This window comes from Electrophorus electricus, chromosome 15 (assembly GCF_013358815.1).
Source record: "Electrophorus electricus isolate fEleEle1 chromosome 15, fEleEle1.pri, whole genome shotgun sequence".
NCBI classification, from domain to species: Eukaryota; Metazoa; Chordata; class Actinopteri; order Gymnotiformes; family Gymnotidae; genus Electrophorus; species Electrophorus electricus.
Window position 1 is genome coordinate 16,005,992 of NC_049549.1, and position 23,303 is coordinate 16,029,294.

General features: G+C 40.8%; 3 protein-coding genes across 4 annotated transcripts; 2 read left to right on the forward strand and 1 right to left on the reverse strand.

The window, feature by feature from the left end:
• Positions 1-5,910: 5,910 nt before the first annotated feature.
• nlrx1 (NLR family member X1) lies at positions 5,911-11,894 on the forward strand. Its single transcript, XM_027013412.2, has 9 exons — positions 5,911-6,174; positions 7,072-7,164; positions 7,278-7,323; positions 7,442-7,551; positions 7,764-8,386; positions 8,660-10,083; positions 10,786-10,872; positions 11,151-11,402; positions 11,536-11,894. The coding sequence occupies exons 2-9, from the start codon at positions 7,092-7,094 to the stop codon at positions 11,888-11,890; spliced, it is 2,970 nt and encodes a 989-aa protein (XP_026869213.2). The 5' UTR covers positions 5,911-6,174; positions 7,072-7,091; the 3' UTR covers positions 11,891-11,894.
• A 924-nt stretch (positions 11,895-12,818) lies between these two features.
• pdzd3a (PDZ domain containing 3a) lies at positions 12,819-19,865 on the forward strand. Its single transcript, XM_027013402.2, has 11 exons — positions 12,819-12,866; positions 13,592-13,619; positions 13,849-13,913; positions 13,982-14,187; positions 14,895-15,099; positions 15,214-15,350; positions 15,435-15,639; positions 16,117-16,313; positions 16,673-16,867; positions 17,081-17,305; positions 18,876-19,865. Exons 1-11 carry the CDS (start codon positions 12,851-12,853, stop codon positions 18,906-18,908), a joined length of 1,512 nt encoding a protein of 503 aa, XP_026869203.2. The 5' UTR covers positions 12,819-12,850; the 3' UTR covers positions 18,909-19,865.
• A 29-nt stretch (positions 19,866-19,894) lies between these two features.
• On the reverse strand, positions 19,895-23,268 carry phykpl (5-phosphohydroxy-L-lysine phospho-lyase). 2 transcript variants are annotated; one of them, XM_027013377.2, is made up of 13 exons: positions 23,109-23,268; positions 22,871-22,989; positions 22,552-22,711; positions 22,360-22,434; positions 22,164-22,251; positions 21,948-22,064; positions 21,724-21,806; positions 21,270-21,495; positions 20,946-21,100; positions 20,672-20,761; positions 20,440-20,570; positions 20,291-20,334; positions 19,895-20,137 (listed from the first exon to the last, which is right to left on the reverse strand). In XM_027013377.2, exons 1-12 carry the CDS (start codon positions 23,165-23,167, stop codon positions 20,309-20,311), a joined length of 1,329 nt encoding a protein of 442 aa, XP_026869178.2. In that variant the 5' UTR covers positions 23,168-23,268; the 3' UTR covers positions 19,895-20,137; positions 20,291-20,308. The 2 variants fall into 2 exon arrangements, with proteins under 2 accessions (XP_026869178.2, XP_026869179.2); XM_027013378.2 differs by lacking the exons at positions 22,871-22,989; positions 23,109-23,268 and having other exon boundaries at positions 22,360-22,429; positions 22,552-22,704.
• Positions 23,269-23,303: the final 35 nt, after the last annotated feature.

A 23,303-nucleotide genomic window follows, 5' to 3' on the forward strand; every position in this document is an offset into this window, starting at 1 on the left:
TCAGTGAGGTCTGCTGCAACCATCATAGCAAGAGGAAAATGTCTTCTCCCTGCTGGCATGGCTGCTTACAACACAGAAGGGATTCATTCATTCTTTCAGATGGAAGCTCTTCTCTTCCCTCTAGAACACAGTGTTGACTGAGCATGTTCTTACTGCTATGATGAGATAGAAAGATAATGTATAGCCCTGGATGAACCCACAGAACTCAACTTTAATTTAATTTTGTCACATGTCAGTTCAGACTGTAACATAAAGGGATAAGGCCACCAGGGTGGGTTTACATGAAGCAGCCTGCAATCTGTGCATATTTGGGAATGAACATAATCAAAGATCAGGGTAAACCCACTTCTGACCAAGGCATTGCAAGCCTAAAGGCGGAGAAGAAAATCTGTTAGTTTTATGGCAAGGTGCATCCTTTAACAAGAGTGGTCAAATACTGTATGTCTATAGTTTTATGCCAAATTCACCAATTCACCCTTGGTTAAATGTAACTTATCAATATTCAACAATGATTTATTATTTTTGCATGCTGAATACAAATACGTGTTTTCAGAATTTCTCTGTGTCCCATAGTCTTCTGTTCCAGTATACTCATTATGTATAATATGTCATTATGTATAGTATGAAAGAGTGGATTCCTTCTATGTTGTTAGACTACTGCTGCACAACAAAGAGAGCTATTCCTGGGGCCAAATATAGGCATAAATTATGCATTGTACATATTAGATGTATGTCTGTACAAAGTGCAGTTTCATTCATGAATATGTAATATATAATTAATCTAAAATGTAATTGCCCTTAATTTAATTGTCAATTTAAGAACCACACATGATAGAACAATTCTAAAAACAGATACACATTCAGCATAAAAGTACTATAAAGGTCCACTTATTTTAGTTTGGGAAGCAAAAACATCTGTGCCATTCACCAGCTCAGCACCAAGCTCTGAGATGTTTGATAAGGTGCTATTCCAGGTCCACTTGAAAGGACTTTGGCCTAATCAGCGGCTTACTGCTTTTCTCTTGCCTTTCCCAGCTCTACATTTTGAGTCGGGGCTGTGTATATACAAGGGCACTTGTACCTCATCCCTTATCTGAGAACGTTGGGACTACGCCTGTCATGACAAGTGCTATTATGTGACAGGACTCACAAAGTCGCTCATATATAAGGGAAAACGGTTTGTAGGTAAAATCTCTGTGTCACAGTAGGCTGGCCATCCAGTAGGAGAGACACGCCCACTCTTACACACGCACTCAACACCTGCCCCGGTCCCAATCACCAACATATTAGCATTTCACACCTATTCTCTCTTACTATTTAAGCCCACAGGTTTTTGTGTCAATGCTGCGCATGGCCAGTCCAACCAAGGTATCGTTGGATCCTCATCCAGTGCAATTCTCTTTTCTTTCTGCTGCCTTGCAGCTTGTTCATTTTAATTTGCGAGTCATGGAAAACAAGAACGTTTGATTTATCGTCGCCTCTCGTTCCCTCTGTACCGCCAATGTCGCACTCTGAAGGGAGCTCAGAAAATGCGATTAGTGTTTTAACGTATTGGAGTCACTTTTTCATTCATAGTAATATATCAGTGAAGTCTAACTGTATCTAAAGAAATTTTGGCTTTTGCATATTTCCCTGTAAAAATCCATTAAATGTGAGTGAACTTGACAGTTTTATACAAAGACACCAATCTTAATATAAATATAATAATAATAATTATTATTATTATTTCCTGAAATAAATGATAAATATAAGTGATAACCAGAGATTTACAAAGCTAATTTTATTTATTTATCACTTTGGAAAAATTATTTATTGCAACCCACTGTGTGCCCAAATAGGATTGTTAAAATATATTTTTTAAAAAGCATAAAATTAAAAGATTAACATATTTGTTTGACTCATAACATGGAAATGCAGCATCACACATGACAATTTCCTGTTGGATCTGATGTTGCGTTTGTTTGTTCCAGGACTCAGGACATGCAGAGAGCCACACATTTGCAAGAAGCTATTTGAAACAGTTTTATATCCTCTTCAAGAGAACATTGAGTGGGAGACCAAGAGAACAAATGCCAGTGGTGAAGTCTCATAACGTTCTCATGTATAACCCCTATAGTATTACAGGTAAAGAAGGATCAGGAAACATCATTTCTTCCCAGTGAAAACATTCTAACATTAAACAGCATCACCAGCATAAGCATCAACAGGAAAAAGACTGACTAATCGGGGTAAATGGGGCAGGATAACTAAAAGGCGAACAAGACGAAGCCAGTGACACACTACCAACACACTAGTTAAACTAAAGAGAGCACATTTAACTTACACCAAGACACACACACAATTCAACTATTAAACAGTGACATTAAGTGTCACATTAAGCACTACATTGTCAAGATTCTAACCTGTCCCCGCACTTCTTTTGTTTTGTTTGGTCTGTCTTGCCATGTGCTTGTTTACTTCTTGGTCCCACTTGGTTTACTCCCCCTTGTTACCAATTATTTTACCATTATGGTCATTGTCTCCAGCTCACTGTACTCACCTCCATCTACTCCTGTGCATTTATAACTTCCATTCCCTGTTAATACTGTGAAGCATTTGTTTGTGCTGTTCTGTCTAGTTGAGTGTTGGTTTTGCCTGGTTTCTGTTTTGTAGTTTTTTTCTTTGTAATCCCTATTCGGGGACTTGTGTTTTATTCCCTGTGTAAGTTATGGATTATCTGTTTCACTGGACACTGTGCCTTGGACACTGGATTGTGGATTCAGTAGTCTAGATACAAAAGTACACATGATTGAAAAAATATTTTCTGTTAGGTGATGACTCTTCCTGACACAGGTTTTCATCAGTGTTGAGAGGCCTGCTTTACCTTAACATTGGCAATGATGCCAGTAATGTGTCTAACAACGAGGAGTTCCTCTTTTACTCCATTTTTTAATCATGTTTGTAGCCCTCTTGCACACAGTACTGACATGTGAGTGGAGAACAAGTAAAAAAAAAAGATAGCAACACCAGAATCATTCTCTACAGAGGAAACAAAAACTGCACCAGATTAGTTCTTGTGTTGAGATTTCTTTACTCCAAAAGGGGAAGTGTAGGAAGTCAAAGGCAGTTTTGTGTTGCTTTCGCTTCCTCTGGAGACGGAGATGGCTGTGTTCCTCATGGAACACCCGACCCACTGGTATAGTTTGAAGGCCTACTATCTGGCTAAGCCAGTGGTGAGGGGCTGCGATAGCCTACTCAAGCCACTCTGTACTAAGTATGAGCCATCAATGGAACCTCTTAAAACAGAAAGGTGACATTTTAAACATAACCTAATCACACTCATGAGCCTGAAAATATAAAGCTCTCAGCTTTGACAGTATGTGCCTCCTGGTTTTTAACATGAATTTTATAATCTCTTTCCTAAAGAACATTCAGCTACAGGATCAGGTCACTACCAGTGCAGCACTTGCTCAGGAATGGTGGACGTCAGTGCATCTGCATGCACAGTGAGGCAAAGGCTTTTGTAGGATGGCTTGATGTCAAGAAGGACAGCAAAGAAGCCACTTCTCTCTAAGAAAAACATCAAGGTCAATCGGTCCTTCCTGTCCATTCTGCAGGAAGTATAGGGATTGGACTGCAGAGAACTGGGGTAAAGTTGTGATGTTCACCCTACTTTCCTCAGGACTCTTTCACATACACAAACAAGGACAGGGTGGTGCAACTAATATTCTAGCAGTGTAAACTTTTTAAACACATGAACTAATGCTGAAAAGTATGACGTTTAATCCATCCCCTTCCCCATCATGTGCATACAACAATATTATATATTATTCATTATACAAATATTCCCCCCATAATATCACACATCAGGTCATTCAACATTAGCCCTTTGACAGCGGTAAAAGTGTTCACAACTGGGGATTAGTGAGCAAGGTAAATCAAAGATGGAGACTCGGCGGTCTCACTCTCTTCCAGTTCATAGCTCTCCCCAATGGTCCCCTTAGAAACGAAGTTCGTAAATCCCTCAGGAAAGTTCCATTGCCAGTCAATAATACCTCTGGGTAGGGAAAAAAAACATCCAACCTTCCAGGTATATTTCCACTGCGTGAATGTAGAGGGAGAAAATGCAAACGTTTTCCCTTGGTGAAGTCCCATGAACTGCTCCTGTCTCCTTTTTCATCCATGGGATACTCTGTTTCACCGTTATTCCATTTATGATCATCCTTCCCATTGGGTGATCAGTCCCAACCACAGTCATCTGCTCCACGAGGGGCGAGCCCTAAACTCATGTAGCATGCCCCCCTTTTACGGGGCATGCGCTCAACCGACAACACGAGTAAAAATAAAAAAGTGAAAAGGTTGATACACATATACATGTTTAACCTATGTGATTGTTACAAAGTTATTTTCTCTGATGACGCCCCCTTCAGACTGTTTCGGATATATGGACAAATGATTGTCCTGAGAAGAAAACGTGAGCATTACCATGAGTTCTGTGTCATGCCAACAGTGGGGCATTCTGAGACCATTCATGTGTGGGGTTGCTTCTCATCCAAGGGAATGGGTTTGCTCAAAATTTTGCCTAAGAACACTGCCATGAATAAGGAATGGTATCAAAACATCCTCCAAGAGCAAGTTCTCCCAATGCTCCAGGAGCAATTTGCTGATGAACAATGCTTTTTCCAGCATGATGGCACACCATGTTACAAGGCAAAGGTGATAACCAAGTATCTTGATGAACAAAACCTTTAAATCTTGGGTCCATGGCCAGGAAACCCCTCACATCTTAATCCCATTGAAAACCTGTTGTCAATCCTCAAAAAAAGGGTGGACAATCAAAAACAGAAATTGTGATCAACACCAAGCACTGATTAGGCAAAAATGGGTTGCGCTCAGTCAAGATTTTGCCAAGTAGCTGATATCCAGCATGCCAAGATGAATTGCAGAAGTCTTAAAGTAGGGTCAACATTTTAAATATAAATATTAAGTGTTTGCTTAAACTGGATGTATTTCTCAATAAAATGTTTATTTTAAAAAGAACTTATGAAATGCTTATAATTGTACTTCACTATACCAAAAATGAGGCAGTAAACTTTGTGAAACCAAATTTGTCAGTCTCAACTTTTGGCCACGACTGTACTGTAGTATAGTGTGCTGAATGACTGAGTAGCCAGCAAGTCGCTACGTAGCTGTCCATCTGCACGGCCTTTAGTGGCTCAGCCTCTAGGGCTCCTTGCTGGTGCTGCCTCTACCAGTAAATCTGACTGTCATCTGCATAGGTGTGGTGAGAGAGCCCAAAATCTTGTGCTATATGGCCAAGATGAAGTTAAAAAAAAGAGCATGTGCTAAATGTCGTCAATGTAAATAAGACAGAAACTTAATTTTCTGTTTTGACAAAATATTTCCTGTCTTACAAGTATATACTGAACCATTTTAGGACTGTTCCTGCGAGTCATATGCGCAGGAAATTTGTATGAATTACGTCACTGAATTACACTGTGACGGATTAATTAAATTTGGAAACAGTGGACTCCATCTCTGTTCTCATTGCACCGGTGATCTTAGATCACTTGATTAGATTCCACCCACCTCTTTAATGTGAAGTTTATGGAGACAATTAAAAGGCCGAGGGATGAAAACAGAGGACGGTTAATACGTGTAATAATAATACAATACCGGTTTTCTATGACGTATGCTTTCCACTCTTCTCCGTCCAAATCTATTTGGATATATTTTTTAATGTTATAACTTAAAGATAGGCTTGTGTTTAAAGTTCTCCCATGGTTCAGTATCCATGATTTTAAAACCATGTTTACAACACTGTTTTTAATCGCCCATGCTTTTATACAAACTTGCAAAGAGTTTCCATCTGACGTCCACTGAGGTTCGTCAAATTTCGCAGTTAAATCCCTTATGATGAACAACAAGAGTTTCAGATTTTAGATTTTTCTGAGCACTCGGCTACTGAGGAATTATTGCCATGTCATGAGATGTCTGATCTCCTTGACTTTGCGTTATAGGGGCATGATTTCAGTGAGCAGACAGATTATCTGTCCTTCGAAGAACAGGAAGTAATCATGTTGTCTAGTAACACTTTAAACTGACAGACGAGGCTACAGACATTCGTCTGCAACATTCTGTGGTGTCTGGTTTTAGGAATAGATGTATAACCTGACTATAAAAATTGTTCACGAGGTAAGAGTACTCTCCTCATTAAAATATTTATTCTATGCTCTCTGAACTTTGGCAATGTAAATGAAATCTCTTGCACCCTTGATACTTCACTGTCAAAAGTCAGGTATCGCCATATTTATAAACAAACACTGGGTGTTCAAGTGCATGGTCAGAGTGTTTCCGACTTTGTTATAAAAACCTTCAGATTTATTTCTGGCATTAGGATAGCAAGAAAGCTTGGTTCAGTCAATAACGTTGAGATATCAGTGCGATGGTTGGTGCTGATGGAATTTGCTTATGGTAAATCCAACATGCTAGCTAGCTAAATCAGCTATTTAGCTAGCTAACCCAGCTAAATGCCTTCATACTGTTACTGTTGCATAGCTAGCTATAATTTTTGAATGTGTTGCCGACAATAACGTTAAATGGATCGCTTAGACGCGATATCTATCCAATTATATGAGGTCTTTATCTAAAACCACTGAAATTATATAGTTACACATTGTGAATCAAGTATTCTTTAGACGTAGTAGCTGTCGTTAATAGTGTGTTTGTGGTCACTGTGGTATTGTGCTGGCAAGAAGTAACATGTAACCAGATAGCTAACGTTACCTACTTGTTGTCCAATGTGTGGGTGCTAGACTACTGGTTGCACAGGTAAAACGTCTTGTACCCACTCCATTGTCGAGACTGCACAATATTGAGCACATTGCACACATTGAAGGAAAATATGAAATATTTGGTGGAATATTTTAAAGTAAGCTTTCAGAAGTTCTGCAAGCAATGAAGTTTCACATTCAAATTGGGTTGTCTGATTGCTGTGCAGAATTTATATGAGAAACACTACTAGACTCCAACACGTGTAAATGACTGTAGCCCCTTTAACGAGTTTTTTTTTTTTTGTTGTTGTTATTTCAGGGTTCCTGAAGGACAGCAGAATGTGGCGGCTTGGGAGGACGGCGACACAAACAAATGTGCCCCAAAAGTTTCACTCAGCAGCTACAGCAAAAAGTATCTTTATATTAAATGCCTTTATCTGTGGTCAAGTAACCAGTTCCTTACATGTGAAAGCCATTATTTTTTAATTTACTTTATCACAAGTCACTTTTTTACCCTTTCACCAGCTGACTTCCGTGGTATGAGAAAGACAAGGACCTCCCTGCTTCTCAGGTAGGATGATAACACAGTTTAAAGGTAGTATGGTGTGTAGTACGGCATATGGCAGCATGTGAAAATAATTACACTTTTATAGTTTTTAAGTTATTTTTCCTACATCCTTTATCCTCAGCAGAGGGATAGGTCCTCATGGAAGTGTGTGGAATGAACGGATACAATTAATGAATTCACCATCCACTGCTTTCAATTTGAGGTTATTTAGTTATAGCATATCTGATGCAGGTAAGCTTGCATTTTTACTCATATCAACTGTAACTGTAAATGAAGATTTTATACCTCTAAAGTATCCTTAAATTGTATCATATTCAATTCAGTTCAATGTTGAGCATTTGTTCCTAGCCAGTGGCTGTAAATGTTGTATTGAAAACATTGTTTGCCCCCAGTGACATTAAACATTGTCTCCTCTCAATGTTGTTGCTGTGTTTGGCCCCCAGATCCTGTAAACATCCACAAACAGAGGTTACTGTTATGGTTCAGTCACCTTCCCCGGGAAGAAAAGCAGTTTGGGGGTTACTTTTCTCCTGAGACAATGCATGTAGAGCCACTAATCCTGAAGAGGAACCCAGAGGATGGAAAAGGCCTTTCAACCAGTCCCTATAAGGGAAATGCATCAGTGAGCCATGCTCTCACAGTCGAGCAGCTTTTTGACGGAAGTCAAAGTGATGGCCAGGGACGAGGACCAAATGTTCTGCTGTATGGGGCTGTTGGTACTGGGAAGAGCACAGTTGTTCGCAAGCTGGTTTTGGACTGGTGTGCTGGGTCTGTGCTGTCCCAGTTCAAGTTAGTGCTGCCCTTTTCATGTGAAGACCTCTCTAATTTGTCCAAATCCACATCACTGAGAGACCTTGTGGGTAGAAAGTATGTGCACCTTCGAAAGACAGCATTTGTTAATGGAGATGGTAATCAGGCTAGAGAGGTACTCTTTATTTTCAATGGCATGGAGAAGATGAACTTAGACTTTAGGATTGGCTCCACCGACCTATGCAGTGATCCTAATGAGGCACTTCCACCAGCAGCCATTGTGGTTAACCTGCTTAGGAAGTACCTCCTACCTGAGGTGTGTGTGTGTGTGTGTGTGTGTGTGTGTGTGTGTGTGTGTGTGTGTGTGTGTGTGTGTGTGTAAAAGGTCCAGATATTCTCTTCATCTTCATAAGAACTTTTTTTCTGTTTATTAAATCTGTATTACTATGTTGTCTTGCTGTCATTTATTTATTTTTTTGTTTCTTTTTTGTAAATGTTTATTTTAAAGTGAATAGATGTACTAATTTTTATCTTTTAACAGCCAAATTGAGGATTAATGCAATGTTTTATCCTTTTGAATATTTTTCAGGCCAGCATTTTGATTACAACCAGACTGTCTGCTGTAGATTATATCCCCAAAAAGTACGTTAGCCGCTATGTTCAGATCTGTGGGTTCAACGATCCTGATCGCCAGAGAGCCTACTTCACAAGCAGATTGTTACTGCAAAGTGGAGAGAAGCCAAACAAGGAGGCAGAATCTCTGATCGAGATGCTCTACCTCAACCTTCAGAAGGAAAGCCAGCTGGCCACAGCCTGCTTCTTACCTTCCTACTGCTGGCTCACCTGTGCCATTCTACACTTACTGCACTTCACTGATGTCCATGCACCCATTCGCACTCTTACAGGTATCTACACCAGCTTCCTGGGGCTCAACTTTGAAGGAGAGGTGCTGGCCACGGGAGACGCATCTTCACAAGAGCCCCAGACGTCATTGATGCTTTACGTGGTTCGCACTGTAGGGAAGCTGGCTTTTGATGGAGTGACTAGTAAGCGCACATCGTTTTCCAAGAAAGACCTAGAACAGTGGATAGGTGGACAGACTAAAACTGACGAAGAACTTCAGCAGCTGGCAGTGTTTCGCACAGATGTGCTGGACTTTTTTCTGGTGCCTTGTGTTGAACGTAATAAAAATCTTACTGAGCTGGATGACAAACGATATGTCTTTGCAGTTCCTGCCATGCAGGACTATCTGGCTGCACTTTATGTTGTTCTTGGTGAGAATAAGAGTGCTATGGAGAAGGTGACTAATCAGTTGTCAGTAATAATTGGACAAGCTGGCGAGGATGTCACTGCTTTATTGAGCATCCTCTCCAAGTTTCTACCTCTCAGGATCTTCGCCATTTTCAACTTGGTGAAATTGTTCCCAAAACTTTTTGAGCGTGTCAGCAGTCTTAGCAGGGGTCGTATTGCCAACACCATGGCTGCAGAAATGTTTCGTTCAGAAGACAGTTTCAACGAAGATGTTTTAGATCAAGTGGAGCAAAGCCTGCTAGGAGTGCAGGGCCCGCAGCTGCAGCAAGAAGACGACACTGGGCCCTTCGAGCTGTACCCTATTTTTAAGGGAGGACTTCTTCATTATGGCAACAGAAGATTGCTGGATCAGCTGGGCTGCAGCATCAAGAGCTCCACGGTGGCGCAGATCACTCACACGCTTAAGAAGCAGCTGATCAAGGGGAGCCGCCTGGTTCTGCCTCCTACCGAGTTGATGGACCTCCTGGTTCTGCTCTACGAGCTCCAGAACCCGCAGCTCATGGCTGAGGTCCTGCAACCCATCAAGGCCATCAAGCTGTCCACCGTGCGGATGACCCCCCTCAAGTGCTTTGTCTTGAGCTCGGTGCTGGACTGCACACCCTCCACCTTCCTATTGAACGAGCTCGACCTTTCCTCCTGCCACATCACCCCAGAACTGCTACCCATGCTGTGGCCGGCCTTTCATCACACCCGGAGCCTCAAGTGAGACATTGCTTATTAAACCTGGCAAGCTTACAGCACTTATGGTAAATCATAAAATGTTAAGCATGGCATTGGTATTAGCAATTAGCTCCTTGTCAATTACATCAATTTTCTCACATGATTTACATGATTACATGAACTGATTATATGATTAATTTTGGAATGTTTAGTAGTACCTTGCCATGTGTATTTTTTAATACATTGACACATTTTATGAATCACCCAAATGTTCTTTCAAACTGTTAACTCTAATAATTGGTTTAATTATAGTCAGTGTGTAGTTATGTAAAGCCTTAACTTTGCCCATTATGTAAAACTGATGAAGGTAGGTTCAGGCAATATAAAGTGAGCTCAAAGATATCCGAGCATATCTTGAGAATAATGCATAGATTACTTGGTGTTTACATAATTGTATAGTCATACAATGCTCCTGCATGGACGATGATGTAAGGTAATAGAAGACATTAATTGAATTTTTAATCTGTCTCAAAAGGTTCACCAAAGGGACCTGATTTAAGGTGCATTTGCAAGCAGTATATAATCAATATATGATTTAAAAACACATTACCCTCTTTTTTTAAAAAGTAGCAAACTAATGGTGTGTATGTGTGTGTGTGTGTGTGTGTGTGTGTGTGTGTGTGTGTGTGTGTGTGTGTGTGTGTGTGTGTGTGTGTGTGTGTGTGTTTTTCTTGCCATTTTCAGTCTGCAGTTTAACAGCCTGGGTCCTGAATCATGTGCACTGCTGCGAGATCTGCTACTTGGACCCAGCTGTACAATTAAATCACTACAGTAAGCTGATTTCATCTGCATTTTGTTTTATGTTGAGATTGCTTGGTTCAAGAAGATCAGTGGTCTTGAAAATGCTTGTTTTCTTTTATATAAATTATTCTAATTTTTCTGTATTTGCTAGGCTCTCTTCTAAATCAGCATACTTGTACACAACTATTTTTACTGTGCACACATGTAGAAATAGGGCCACTGTTTCTTGCATTCTTAGGTTATTTGACATAGATATATGCTGTATTGCTTCTTGTGTATAAACTTTATTCTTCTTGCTCTGGCTACAGGTTGTGTGATAACTCCTTGTTGGACAGCGGAGCGAGTCTTCTGCTGGATGCTCTGCCTGGTAACAAGTCTTTGCAGAAGCTATCTTTGATGCATACTGGCCTGGGAGACTGTACTGCGCTTAAGATGGCAGAGCGGTTGAGCCAGCATACTGGCTTACAGGAGCTAAATGTGGCCTACAACAACATTGGAGACGATGCGGCACTGACCCTGGCCGACGCCTGCAGAGAGCATCCGACTGTCCACACTGTGCAGTGAGTGTGGCTGTTCTTGCTTTCACTCTGCCATTTTACTATCCATTTTGCTGCCATCTGGTCATGATGCTTTTTCAGATTTTAGAAAGTGCATCAGTGATTTGATTGAGCCTTTTTTCCGGTGATTTCCCAGCCTGTACCTGAATCAGTTGACTGACGCTGGCAAACGGTCACTGCACATTCGCGGTGTCCCGCAGAAGAAAGGGGGCAGGCGTGTGAAAACTCTCGCATCGGTGACGGAGGGGTCGGACATCTCGGAGGACTGGCACCCCATCCTGAACGTGATAGGGAAGAACTCACTGTTGTGGGAGAGAGAGCGCGTGCGTGAGCAGCTGCGGGTCTTCCTGAAGGACCTGGAGTGGGGACGACAGCAACACCACAGCTTCTGGAAGAAGCTGCACTTCCACAGAGTGGAGAGTGTGGTGAGGAAAACCCTACGAATGCTGGAGACAAGCAGCACAACAGGCACCACACCTGCTTCAAAATAAAAGTCTAGGTGTTGGGGGGGGGGGGGGGGGGGTGTTTTGGGGGATCCAAATATGCAGTCCTATGAACATATGTACAAATCTAGTCTTCCTTTGCATGATTCATTTCTGTTTATTATTCACCGTGCATTTCCCCACTCAGTGCTTCCACATAAAACATACTTGTTTGTAGACAGTGTTTCAAGTTATTATGGATGAATTGGACTATATTTCTGAACAGTACTTGAAAAACCTTTTAGTGGTACAGTGATCAGTGTAGCAGGTCATGTAACAAAAAAATGTTACCTTGGTTTTTGGTCTGTATAGATATTTATTAATGCTTTTGTAAGGTTTGTCTTCTGCCTATAATCAAAATGTTGTTCCAACCATTATGGGTTTAGCACCCTACAAGCAATAGTACTACACTGACTAGTTTTGGCAGTCTTCAGTGACTACACAGTTGGTACAGTATTAAATTAGCCTATTAATTAACACCTACAATTTTCTTTCACCACTGAGTTGCAATGGATATTTAATAACTTTCTACCGTTTAACTAACAATTTTGTGCCTTCAATCATAGTTTACCTCATTTTAGCATGCACTATGTGCTCCCTCAAAGAATAATCAATAAATAAGAGACAAAATGAGAACCTTTCTGTCTTGTTCTTTTTTTCATGTGCAGTCTAAGAGTCATTGCATTTGTACTGTTTCCATTCATTACACAGTTAACATGTTCTATTTTGGATCTTTATGTTTGACTTTACGCAGTGTTCTATAGTAAAAGCATTGGAGCCTGCTGACAGCTAGCTCTTTCTGGGCTATTGTCTCATAAACCTCAGCTTAAATATTAAACTCCAAAGGGGTAGAGGAGAAGGGAGGAGTCATGGGAGGAGTGCGCTAGGTGCTTCGACATGCACCTTGATCCTTCTTACTGTCTGCCACCTACTGAGAGAGTCAGGACGCAGGACACAGGACACAGCACCATGAAATACACCGCAGGTAACTAGCCTCGATCGTGTTTAGGATAAGGAAAATGTAAATCACTGGAATTTGCAAATATAGAAGCAATATATGATCTTTTCTCATGTTAAGGATTTTATGAGTGATTTGGTGTGTTATGTTTATAATGCTTGTTTGGGTTTATATTCATATCTTAATATCAGATATAAACAAGAAATAAAGCACCATTGTAAGTTGCTCTTGACAAGAATGTCTGCTAAATGCAAAGGAAATATATATTGAAAAGATAAACCTTCAAATACTGTTAGCTAAGTGTTATCACTTTAGAAGATGAAATCAGCATATTAAGGCGGTGATTCTCTCAGGACAACCTGTCATAACAGTTGTAGCTGTCAGCTGATATATTAGAACATAGCTGCTCTTTGCCTAGGCCTACACAAACCATTAGAGCTGGCATGGTCACAAACTGTGCACCAGATAAACACTGTCATTAGAATTTTTAACCTTTTAACCCTAATATTCTGTATGTCATATTGACATACAGAATTTCAGGTTTATTTGACAAATATGTTCATTTGCTTATTTTTTATATTATTTTACAAAGTGCAGACTGCATTACCCAAACCAGTGAAAGTTGTTTTCAAGTTAATGTTAAACCTCAGGCACACGTCAGCAGGCAGAATTATATTTTAAACTGGAGGAAAGATTGTTGGTGGAAATAGGGCAACATTTTGAATGTTACAAAGTTATTTTTATATCTATAGGGCCAGGGGATGCGACAGAGTTGCCACAGTAAGTGTCCTTTAATAGTTTCATGAAGTGAATAAATGATAAGTGAGAACACGAACATTCTAGCCTTATTCTGCAACTCTTGCAGAGTAACCTATCAGTTAAATTGGCTAAATTAATAATATCTGTTAAATAATGTACTGCAATGACTACATACCAAATCCCACTTTTTTCTATGTCTGGTTGTCCCAATTTGATTTTGTAATTTTATTTATTTGGTGTTTGTTTAAAGAAAGTTCACTTTCAACCCAAAAGAGGGGATTGACAATCCGGCCCTGGTTATCTCAGATGATGCAGGTAAAGTCAACCATCTCTTCTGTATTTGGAGAAGATACCAGATCAATACCCAGTGGCGTCTGCTTTAGGTCCAGACCTGTGTCCACGTCTGTGCCTGTTAAAGCGAGAGGAGGGTGAAGGCTTTGGATTCTACCTGCGGGAGGACCAGGGTTGCAGGGGCCATGTGGTGCAGCAGGTGACTCCATGGAGCGCAGCACAGCGCAGCGGGCTGAGGGACGGAGACCGCATTCTTGAGGTCAATGAGCACTTTGTGGACAATCAAGAGCATTCAGAGGTAAAGATCTACTTCAAAAGGTAAAGACCTACTTCCTAACAGAACCATGAAGGAAAATGGATGTTCCCCCTGTGCTCCCAAGGTAACCTACATTTCATCATCCCTGCGTCCTACACAGCCGAATTGCTAGTGACTAGTGTTAAATAAATGTATCAGTCACAGGGAAACCACAGAAGTTAACTGCAGCACTGCTGATTTTTCTGTAAATGGAGAAAGCAATAAATGTATGCCTTTTAAGCAAACAAACTAACAAACAAACAAACAAAATATTTGAGCACAATGAATCTTTAGCAAGTATGTGCAAAAGCTTCTTAATTCAAAATATATTTTAAAAAATACTTGACCACAGTTACCTGCATTGCTTCTGTTTTACTGGTTGTGTCTCTGAGCTGTGCTGTCTCTGTGTCTGGTTGTGTCATTGAGCTCTGCGTCTCTGCTGTCTCTGTATCTGGTTGTGTCTCTGAGATCTGCATCTCTTGTCTTTGTGTCTGGTTGTGTCTCTGAGCTCTGTGTCTCTGCTGTCTCTGTATCTGGTTGTGTCTCTGAGCTCGGCATCTCTATTGCCTTTGTGTCTGGTGGTGTCTCTGAGCTCGGCATCTCTATTGCCTTTGTGTCTGGTGGTGTCTCTGAGCTGTGCATATCTGTCTATGTATCTGGATGTGTCTCTGAGCTCGGCGTCTCTGCTGTCTTGGTGTCCTGTCTGGCAGGTGGTCCAAAAGGTGCGAGCATCTGGGCTACACGTGTGCTTACTGGTGCTGGGTGCTGAGGAGTATGAATGTGCTGTGTCTGATGGAACAAACCTCATGGCTCTGGTCCGGGCTCACCGTGGAGATGGCTATGCCCGCCCCCGCCTGTACCACATCAACAGAGAGCCTGGCTTCGGCTTTGGGTTCAGCATCATCCCAATTGAGGGTATGGGGTCATAGTAGGTTAAATACAAACTACAACAGTGAAAATGTATGGACGTCTGTTTGTATATACAGATCTACACAGACTGAGGGAACACTGATTACTTTTTTTGTACAGGTGATAGAGGGAGGTATTATCTGAACCCAGCGATTGAGGGTCCGGCTGAAAGAGCAGGCGTTCAGGCAGGGGACCATCTGCTCTGGATCAATGGAGTTATGGTCTCAACCCTCTCACATTCAGCATTGTCAAAAATGGTTGGTTGGCATCATAATTATGTAACATTTGGCCCAGTGACTATTTTTAACCTGACATTCTCTGAAATTTTTTTTTTCTACTAGATTAAGAGGTGTGGCGAATATGTGACCATCTTGGTGATAGACAGCACAAGTGAAGAGAGCTATATTCGCCGAAAACTGCCCATTGTTCCTGCATTTGCTTGCACCCATAACCTACTGCACAGGCCAAAAACTCTACATCTTGTCCAGGGACTACAGGGCTATGGCTTCCTTCTACGACAAGAGAAGCTGACTTCAGGGAGAATTGGTGAGTCAGCTTCAGCACACAAGTATTCTCTCTACATACTAAATTATTAGACAGTATTTAACTTGATCATCATCAAATCTCAGGATTTTTGGGGGGGGGCAAACCCATGTAAAATGACTAGCGGGCACAAGTGCTAAAATGTGGGTTGCATCAGCGTTTTGCAGTCCACTTCTCAAGACTCACAGTTCAAGTATTTGTTTGATCCCAGCTCAGAGTATTACCTAACCACGTGAACTGAGGTGTGTCGGGAGCTTGGTCAGACCAAACAGAAGAACTATATGCAGTGGTCTTGAGGACTCTATTGTGAACCACTGGCTTATAAGAATAGGTTCTGTATGATACAACTCAGATTCAAAGCCCAAACGTGTTTATGTTCTATTATGTCCATATTGGTGATTTGGATTTTTGCCCAGGCCTAGTGTTGGTTTGGTATTATGGGGTATGATGAAGTGTGTTCTGCGGTATGGGGCACTGTAGCTCACGTGCTGCGAGAGGTGGACCCTTGTAGCCCAGCAGAGGCTGCAGGGATGGAGGATGGTGATCTGCTGTTGGCAGTCAATGGAGAGCAGGTGGAAGGTTTGGAGCATGAGGACATTGTCAGCAGAATACGGAAAAGTGGTCAGCAGGTCACGTTTACCACCATCTCCATCCAGGGCAGAGACTACTTCACACAGGTGTGCATTAACGGCAACACACACACACATGGGTGATATACTACAGATTTGTGGACTATATTCAATGCCATATAAGGAACAGTGTTTTAGTGAAACATTAATATTCATATCGCTTACTGGGTTGGTTGCTGAAGCAACATCTTTTTTGACATACAGTACATATTACCATGAGGATTACACTCAGCTCTGCACATTAAGACTCTCACTAACCCAAATGTGTTTCATATTGAGCAGATACTGAATGTAGAATAGCTGTGTCCTGTGTTTTCCGTATATTTTGTTTATTCTACAGACAAAACCTGATTTTGTTGCGATATTCTGAATGAATAGCAATCATTTCCTGATTGTGTCCTCCACAGCTGGGTTTTTCACCGTTATTGTTTTACGAACAAAACATTCCAAAAAGGGAGCATTTCCCTGAGCTCACTCTACCACGCAAGGATGTGCACACTAACCGGTCGTGTCCTCGCCTCTGTGTCCTTCACAAGGAGGCCAGAGGATTTGGCTTCATCTTGGCTTGCAACCAGAACAAACCGGGACCCTACATTGGACAGGTTCTCATCTATTCACCTGGAATATTTTATCAGCAGCATACTGTACTGTTCAAGACCAACATTACATTTTCTGTAGCATTACCTTTAGGCATAAATCAACATAATTTTCACTGACCTCATTCAATGGCAGCAAATCTGATTTCTCCGCTGGGTAAGTCACTTCTACTCTCCAAATGCTTAAACAGAATAAGGTATCTTGCTTTTGTCCTGTAGGTGACAGCGGGGTGTGCTGGAGAGAGAGCAGGACTGTGGGAGGGGGATGTGATCGTGGAGGTGAACGGCCAGAACGTGGAACATGAGCACTTTGAGGAAGTGATGAGGCTGATCAAGAAGGCAGGCACCTCTCTCAGACTGCTGGTTGTGAAGGGTACAGGGTACGAGGCCCGCAGAAACAGTGGCCTACCGATCAACCCAGGATTGATCCCGGAAGGCACACAGGTGAGGAAACGCATGAGGGAATGGAAAAAGATAAATGTCGGTCTGTATTTAGGGCAAATGTACACCTGAGGGTATTTTATACATGCATTCCTTTCCACCCGAGATTCCCCACGTGACGCTCAGCTCCTTAGTTCATGCAAATGTTTCAATAGAAATGATGGCCTGTGCTTATTTGATGCCCCTTCCTGCTTTCACTTGTAATATTAAATGCAATTAAACAAAGATAAAGCAAGTTAGGATGTTCCTTAGGAGCAATTGCTCTTCAAAGACAAAGTCAGTTTATTTATATGATGCTTTTCAAAATAGCCTCTTCACAAAGCAGCTTTACAGATGTCCAATTCCAAGCACCCAGTACGCAAGCCAAAGGCGACAGTGGTGAGGAGAAACTCCTTGAGAGCATGAGGAAGAAACTCTCACGGAGAACAAGAATAAAATTCAGACTAGAGTCTTTCTATTCTTTCCATTACAGAGCTGTACAGTGAAAAGTGCACAAAATACAAATTTTCAGTCCGTGTTGAACTTTCCTCAGGGCCAACAGAGCAATGCATTATGAGTCACCATATAAGTAGATCAATAAACAGGTGTATCTAATCAATGAATTCTGGCTTGGCCATTCCTGACATACTAAAATAATATGAATCCATAGGTGCTATGAATTCATATTATTTTAGTGTGTCAGGAATGACCTGACAATAATTGGCTTTGGCAGCTTCTCCATCAAGCCATAGTTCACTGATACACCTGTTTAGTGAACTACCTATATACAACACTTTCCCATAACTGATATTCACATAAACAAATGGTTGTATTTCACATTGATTGTATGTCATATTTAATGGAACAAATGTGAATATTTAAAATCTGGAGAGTAGATTATTAGAGTGGAGAGACGAGCTGTCTGAGCAGTAATTACAGTAAGTGCCTTTTTGTAATTAAGACAACTCTCTTTCACATGCGATTCAGAAGACTACAGGTCCAGTTGGGCACCATTTGCATTTTATCTTTCGAGTGTTACCTTTTAAAATGCGAGTACTAGTACCACGGTACAAATATTTCTTCCATTTTTTTATTTTTAAGTGGAGCAAGTGTATGCAGCAAAACTCTGTGTTAAGTCATTTGATCCAAGTTCTAAAGGGTTTGGGGGTATCCCAATCAAAACTTTTGGGATAGATTTGCAATAGCTGTCGTGAACATACATCTGGTGTGTTAGTGAGGCGAGGCGACTATATTGTGACTGATGCATAGTTCAAATAAAATAAGGGAATAGTCTGAGATGGACTGGGGTAAGAAAGCTGTTTTCCGTGTCTATGCTGTATATCAGTATAAAGTCAAGCGCATGTCCACCAGAATGGGTGGGTTCTCTTATACGTTGAGTGAAACCAAATGAATCTAGTACAGAGGTATATGCTGATCTCAAAGGGTTTTAAGGATCACCAAAGTGAATGTTGTAGTCTTTGACAATAATAGCTCATTCTACCAAAAGAACTAGATTATAGAGGAAACGTGCAAACTCATGAAGACGTTCAGAATAGAACACACATATTTGATTTATTGAAATGCTTTCTTACAGCCTCCAGATTCAACAACAGACTACTTTGTGTAAAGGGGTATGACATAGCCCAGAGAAGCTACTACAGCGATTGCTCTGGCCAATTCTAAAGGAATTCAAGCCAAACTCTGAACTACCACTCTGCTCACTCTACTGAATACTAGATCTGCTGCCATATCAGTCTATTGGAGGCAAAAAGCTAATGTGCCAAAGAAATAAACACATTATGAATGTTTTTTTTTTTTATTCAAGAGATGCATACATATTACAATGCACATAAAAACATATGCTTGTCAGTTTATACATTGACATTAAATGTTTAATGATGTATATTAAAATAATTGAAATGTGAAATCTCAACATATACTCACAAGCCACTTTATTAGGTGCTATTACAGGGTTGGACCAATTCTTTGTGGCATAGATTCAACAAGGTACCAGAAACAATCACCAAGTGGTTATTTTTGAGTTATTGTTGCCTTTCTATCAGCTCAAACCATTCTGGCCTCTCTCCCCTGACCTGCAACATCAAGAAGGCCTTTTTGCCCAGGGAACTGCTGCTCACTGGATATTTTCTCTTTTTTGGACCATTATCTGTAAACCCTAGTGATGGTTGTGCATGAAAATCCCAGTAGATCAGCAGTTTCTGAAATACTCGGACCAGCCCGTCTAGCACAAACCACCATGTTCAAAGTCACTTAAATCTCCATTCTGATGCTCGGTTTGAACTTCAACAGGTCATGTTGACCACATCTGCATGCCTATATGCATTGAGTTGGTGCTAATATTTAATCAGAAAATTAGATGTGTTATTAACAAGCAGTTGTGCAGCTGTACAGTTGTACAGCTCTACCCAATAAAGTGGCTGGTGAGTATAGTTTTAAGATTCAATAAAGGACATTGAGTTGTATTGTTAGTGAAATTTTAATGTGGCCAGTGATAGCTCAGTGTTTAAGGCACTTGACTTGTTATCAGAAGGTTGCTGGTTCAAGCCCCACTGCCAAGTTGCCACTGTTGGGCCCCTGAGCAAGGCCCTTAACTTTCAATTGCTCAAGTTGTACTCAGTCATAATTGTAAGTTGCTTTGGATAAAAGTGTCAGCTAAATTCTGTAACTGTAAAGTGCCCTTAATTGTGTACAGTTCAGACTTTGTTTCACATTCTAAAAATGTTGGCTATTAAAGGTTTTGTAATTTTATGCTTGGCTAATATCCTTGTTCGCCACACATCAGCCAAATTCTCATTTCCTTCTTCCTTCCACTGCTTGTTATTGTTTTTTCATTGCCTATGGAGAAAAAGATCACCTATACATCAGTTCATAAGTAGGTTTGTTAATTTCAGCTAACACCAATCTTTAAAATGTAAGACCTATATATAATTGACATATATATATGCAATAACAAAATAAATATGACATTTAGCTCTTTTTTTTACTAACCATCTTTGTGTCTTTTGTCTAGTTATTGGAAGCATCCTCAATTTCTGTAAAAGACCCAAATTCAAGTTTTTTTTTTTATCCATGCGTTTTTCTACATTTAAAAATTGCATTTCCAAGTTAGAGTTTCAGACCAATATTAGATGTGTAACCTTGGAGAATAAAGCCAATTTGTTCAGTCACTCTTTCAGCATCCTCCATGCTAAAGCACATAGGGGGTTTGAATTTGATCACATTCGCCCATGGTCCATCAGTGCTCAGACATATGTGCCTCTCTTTCAGCCTGAAAAAGAGAGTATGACAGCATACATTCTTGGTCAAAAGAAATCCTAAGTGACTATTAAGGAACATGTACCTTGGTTGGCATGTCTGAATATTTCTCACCTCTGGACAAGCAGGCCCGCTTCCTCTGTTGCTGGTGTCAAAGCTACTCTGTCTTTAACCAGTTCAAAGCCCAAAAACAGCCCTACACCACTGCAAAGAAGGGATGTCTTAATTAAGAATGTCCTGATGTATTTCTGAAATTGCAGTATCATAAAGGTCATGTCTAACATGCATAAGATTAACCCTTGTGGATCATTCCAAAAATACCCTTTTCCATGTTTAACAATGAACCTTGTAACTTCCAAAATCAACCGAGCTCTGACATTATACTCACCGCACATCACCAATGATTGTGTGTTTGGCCTGGAGCTGTTTGAGGAGCTTCTTTAATTGACTGCCAACACGGACAGCGTTTGCTCTCAGGTCCTCCTTCTCTATCACATCTAGTACTGCCAGGCCAATTGCACAGGACACTGGGTTCCCACCAAACTGCATAAAAGATTGAGTCAAATCTACACTTATATACAATACAAATTATGGTGCTGCCAGTTTGGTGGTTGAACTTTCCTATCTATGTATAGCCCATATACATAGCATTTTACACTAAACCGTTCTGAATGCTGTTTTGTAATGAAATAGTACAATAACAGCTCCTTACAGTATTGAAATATTCTACACCATTGGCTGTGAACGTGCCCGCTATCTCCTTTGTGGTGACCACACATGCCAATGGATGCCCATTACCCATGGGCTTGCCCATAGTCACAATATCAGGGCAGAAGTCTTCACCCTGGAGCTGAAAGGCCCAGAAGTGGCTTCCCACGCGGCCAAAGCCGGTCTGAATTTCATCAGCTACAAACACTCCCCCTGCAGCTCGGATGTACCTGCAGGAAAAATAAATATGGCCATTTACTTCCTTCATCAGTTCCCTCCAGGCAGTAAAAGTCTTAGTCATCGTGTACAAAATAACATGTAAAGGACCTCTGCACCTTTCTTCATTTCTGAGCTCAGCCATGAGAATTAGAGCCACAGCACATTGTATTATGTGGAAAATAGATCATTGTGAGTTATATTGCCCACAAAACTGTATTGTGCTGATAGGGGACACCTACTCTGCAACTTTTGGGAAGTAGCCAGGTGGCAGGATGATATGTCCACCAACACTGGGTAAGGACTCCACAAAGAAACATGAAATCTATAAACAAAAAGGTAAAGATCCGAATGTCAAAGGCATGACAACGCTACAACTACACACTGGCAGAAAATTTGCCGACTTTCTCAAGACCTAAATATGTAATTTCTTTGAGACATGATGAAACGCAGCATGGCTGCATGCCTTGCGTCCTCTGTTCTGCACTTCATCAATAAGGTTCTTCACGGTGTCTGCGTATGCCTGGCCTGGGTTGGGATGACCCTCTCGGTAGAGGCCTCTGTACGTATCAGGGAGTGGTGCCTGCATGAACACAAATAATATTGTAATATTATTATGTAATATTGCAAGAGCTATGCTGTCATACTGGAAAATTCTGTGTAGGTCATGTTTCTTACACACCACATGAACCCACTCTTTTTGGCCTTCCAACTTCCAGAACTTGTAAGGACTTATGTCAATAAGACTGGTAAGATGTCCATGATAGGCACTTGAGAGAGAGAAAAGGCCAACACTGAATTAAACACACTTTAGCATTACATTAAAATCAAGGGTATTGGTAGATATATGAGAATGCTCATATCTTAATTGGTCTTACTGGTTTAGAACTACAACATCCTTATTTTGAGTATATTGACGAGCCAATCGTAGGGCAAGATCATTAGCTTCTGATCTTTGGAAGAAGAGAATTATTCAAATGAGACAATTTCTGCTGTTTCAAATCTCTGTACATTTGCATAATGGCGGTTATGACAATGTTTTATCAAACAAATCTGAACAGGCTCCTTACCCTGAGTTGACGAAGTAAAAGACACAGAGTTTCTGGGGAAGAGTATTTGCAAGGCGTTCTGCATATTGCACGATATTGTCATGTAGGAATCTGCTGTTTGCGTTAAGAAGCTCCATTTGAGCAGTGGCTGCTTTAGTAATACTCGGATGACAGTGTCCCACTGCAAGATGCACGTGATAATTTGTTGCGCTTTTTTTTTTTTTTTTTTTTTTAAAGATCATAACTTTGGATGATGTCTTGCATCTGCACACTATTTTATGTGTGGTAACGAAGACTACAGCAGAGAGCATACGAGACGGATGACTTTACATTTACTTACCGTGTTGAACATTGCTAATGCAATCCAAGTACTGTGTCCCATTTTCATCATACAAATACTGTCCTCGCGCTTTCACTATTTTTAATGGTTCGTGCGAAAAAAACAGTCTGCACGATTGCCTACAGCGACACAAAAGGGAAACTAAATATTCTGCACAGTGTCAAAAAATATTACCAATTTCCCCCAAATAAGTAACTAGAAAACTCGCCAGCTATAAACAGAGATCAAAGCAACATACCCAATTAGTTTTTGACGCATTTGCAGAGTTCGTTCCTTGTCAAACATTTGCAAAGCCATTTTAATGATTTTTGCAGTTATTAGCCTATGCACTATTCATGTACTCTCACGAGTTAGTTCACGTTTGGGAAAGTGCTTGGCTAAATGGACTTTGGGACAAACAGCTGTCATGAGTCGTTCGATATCCACCGAGTTT

What these genes read in the sequence shown, in the direction of transcription:
- phykpl (XM_027013377.2), bottom strand. Translation starts at nt 23,167, where the DNA reads ATGGCTTTGCAAATGTTTGACAAGGAACGAACTCTGCAAATGCGTCAA. An exon ending in TTTTACTTCGTCAACTCAGG is followed by an intron (nt 22,435 to 22,551) that starts GTAAGGAGCCTG and finishes CTTCTTCCAAAG; the next exon opens with ATCAGAAGCTAATGATCTTG. An exon ending in GTGTAGAATATTTCAATACT is followed by an intron (nt 21,101 to 21,269) that starts GTAAGGAGCTGT and finishes TCTTTTATGCAG; the next exon opens with TTTGGTGGGAACCCAGTGTC.
- pdzd3a (XM_027013402.2), top strand. An exon ending in GCTGACTTCAGGGAGAATTG is followed by an intron (nt 15,640 to 16,116) that starts GTGAGTCAGCTT and finishes GGGGCACTGTAG; the next exon opens with CTCACGTGCTGCGAGAGGTG. An exon ending in TGATCCCGGAAGGCACACAG is followed by an intron (nt 17,306 to 18,875) that starts GTGAGGAAACGC and finishes GCTTTCTTACAG; the next exon opens with CCTCCAGATTCAACAACAGA.
- nlrx1 (XM_027013412.2), top strand. Translation starts at nt 7,092, where the DNA reads ATGTGGCGGCTTGGGAGGACGGCGACACAAACAAATGTGCCCCAAAAG. An exon ending in AGGACCTCCCTGCTTCTCAG is followed by an intron (nt 7,324 to 7,441) that starts GTAGGATGATAA and finishes CTTTATCCTCAG; the next exon opens with CAGAGGGATAGGTCCTCATG. An exon ending in CATCACACCCGGAGCCTCAA is followed by an intron (nt 10,084 to 10,785) that starts GTGAGACATTGC and finishes TGCCATTTTCAG; the next exon opens with TCTGCAGTTTAACAGCCTGG.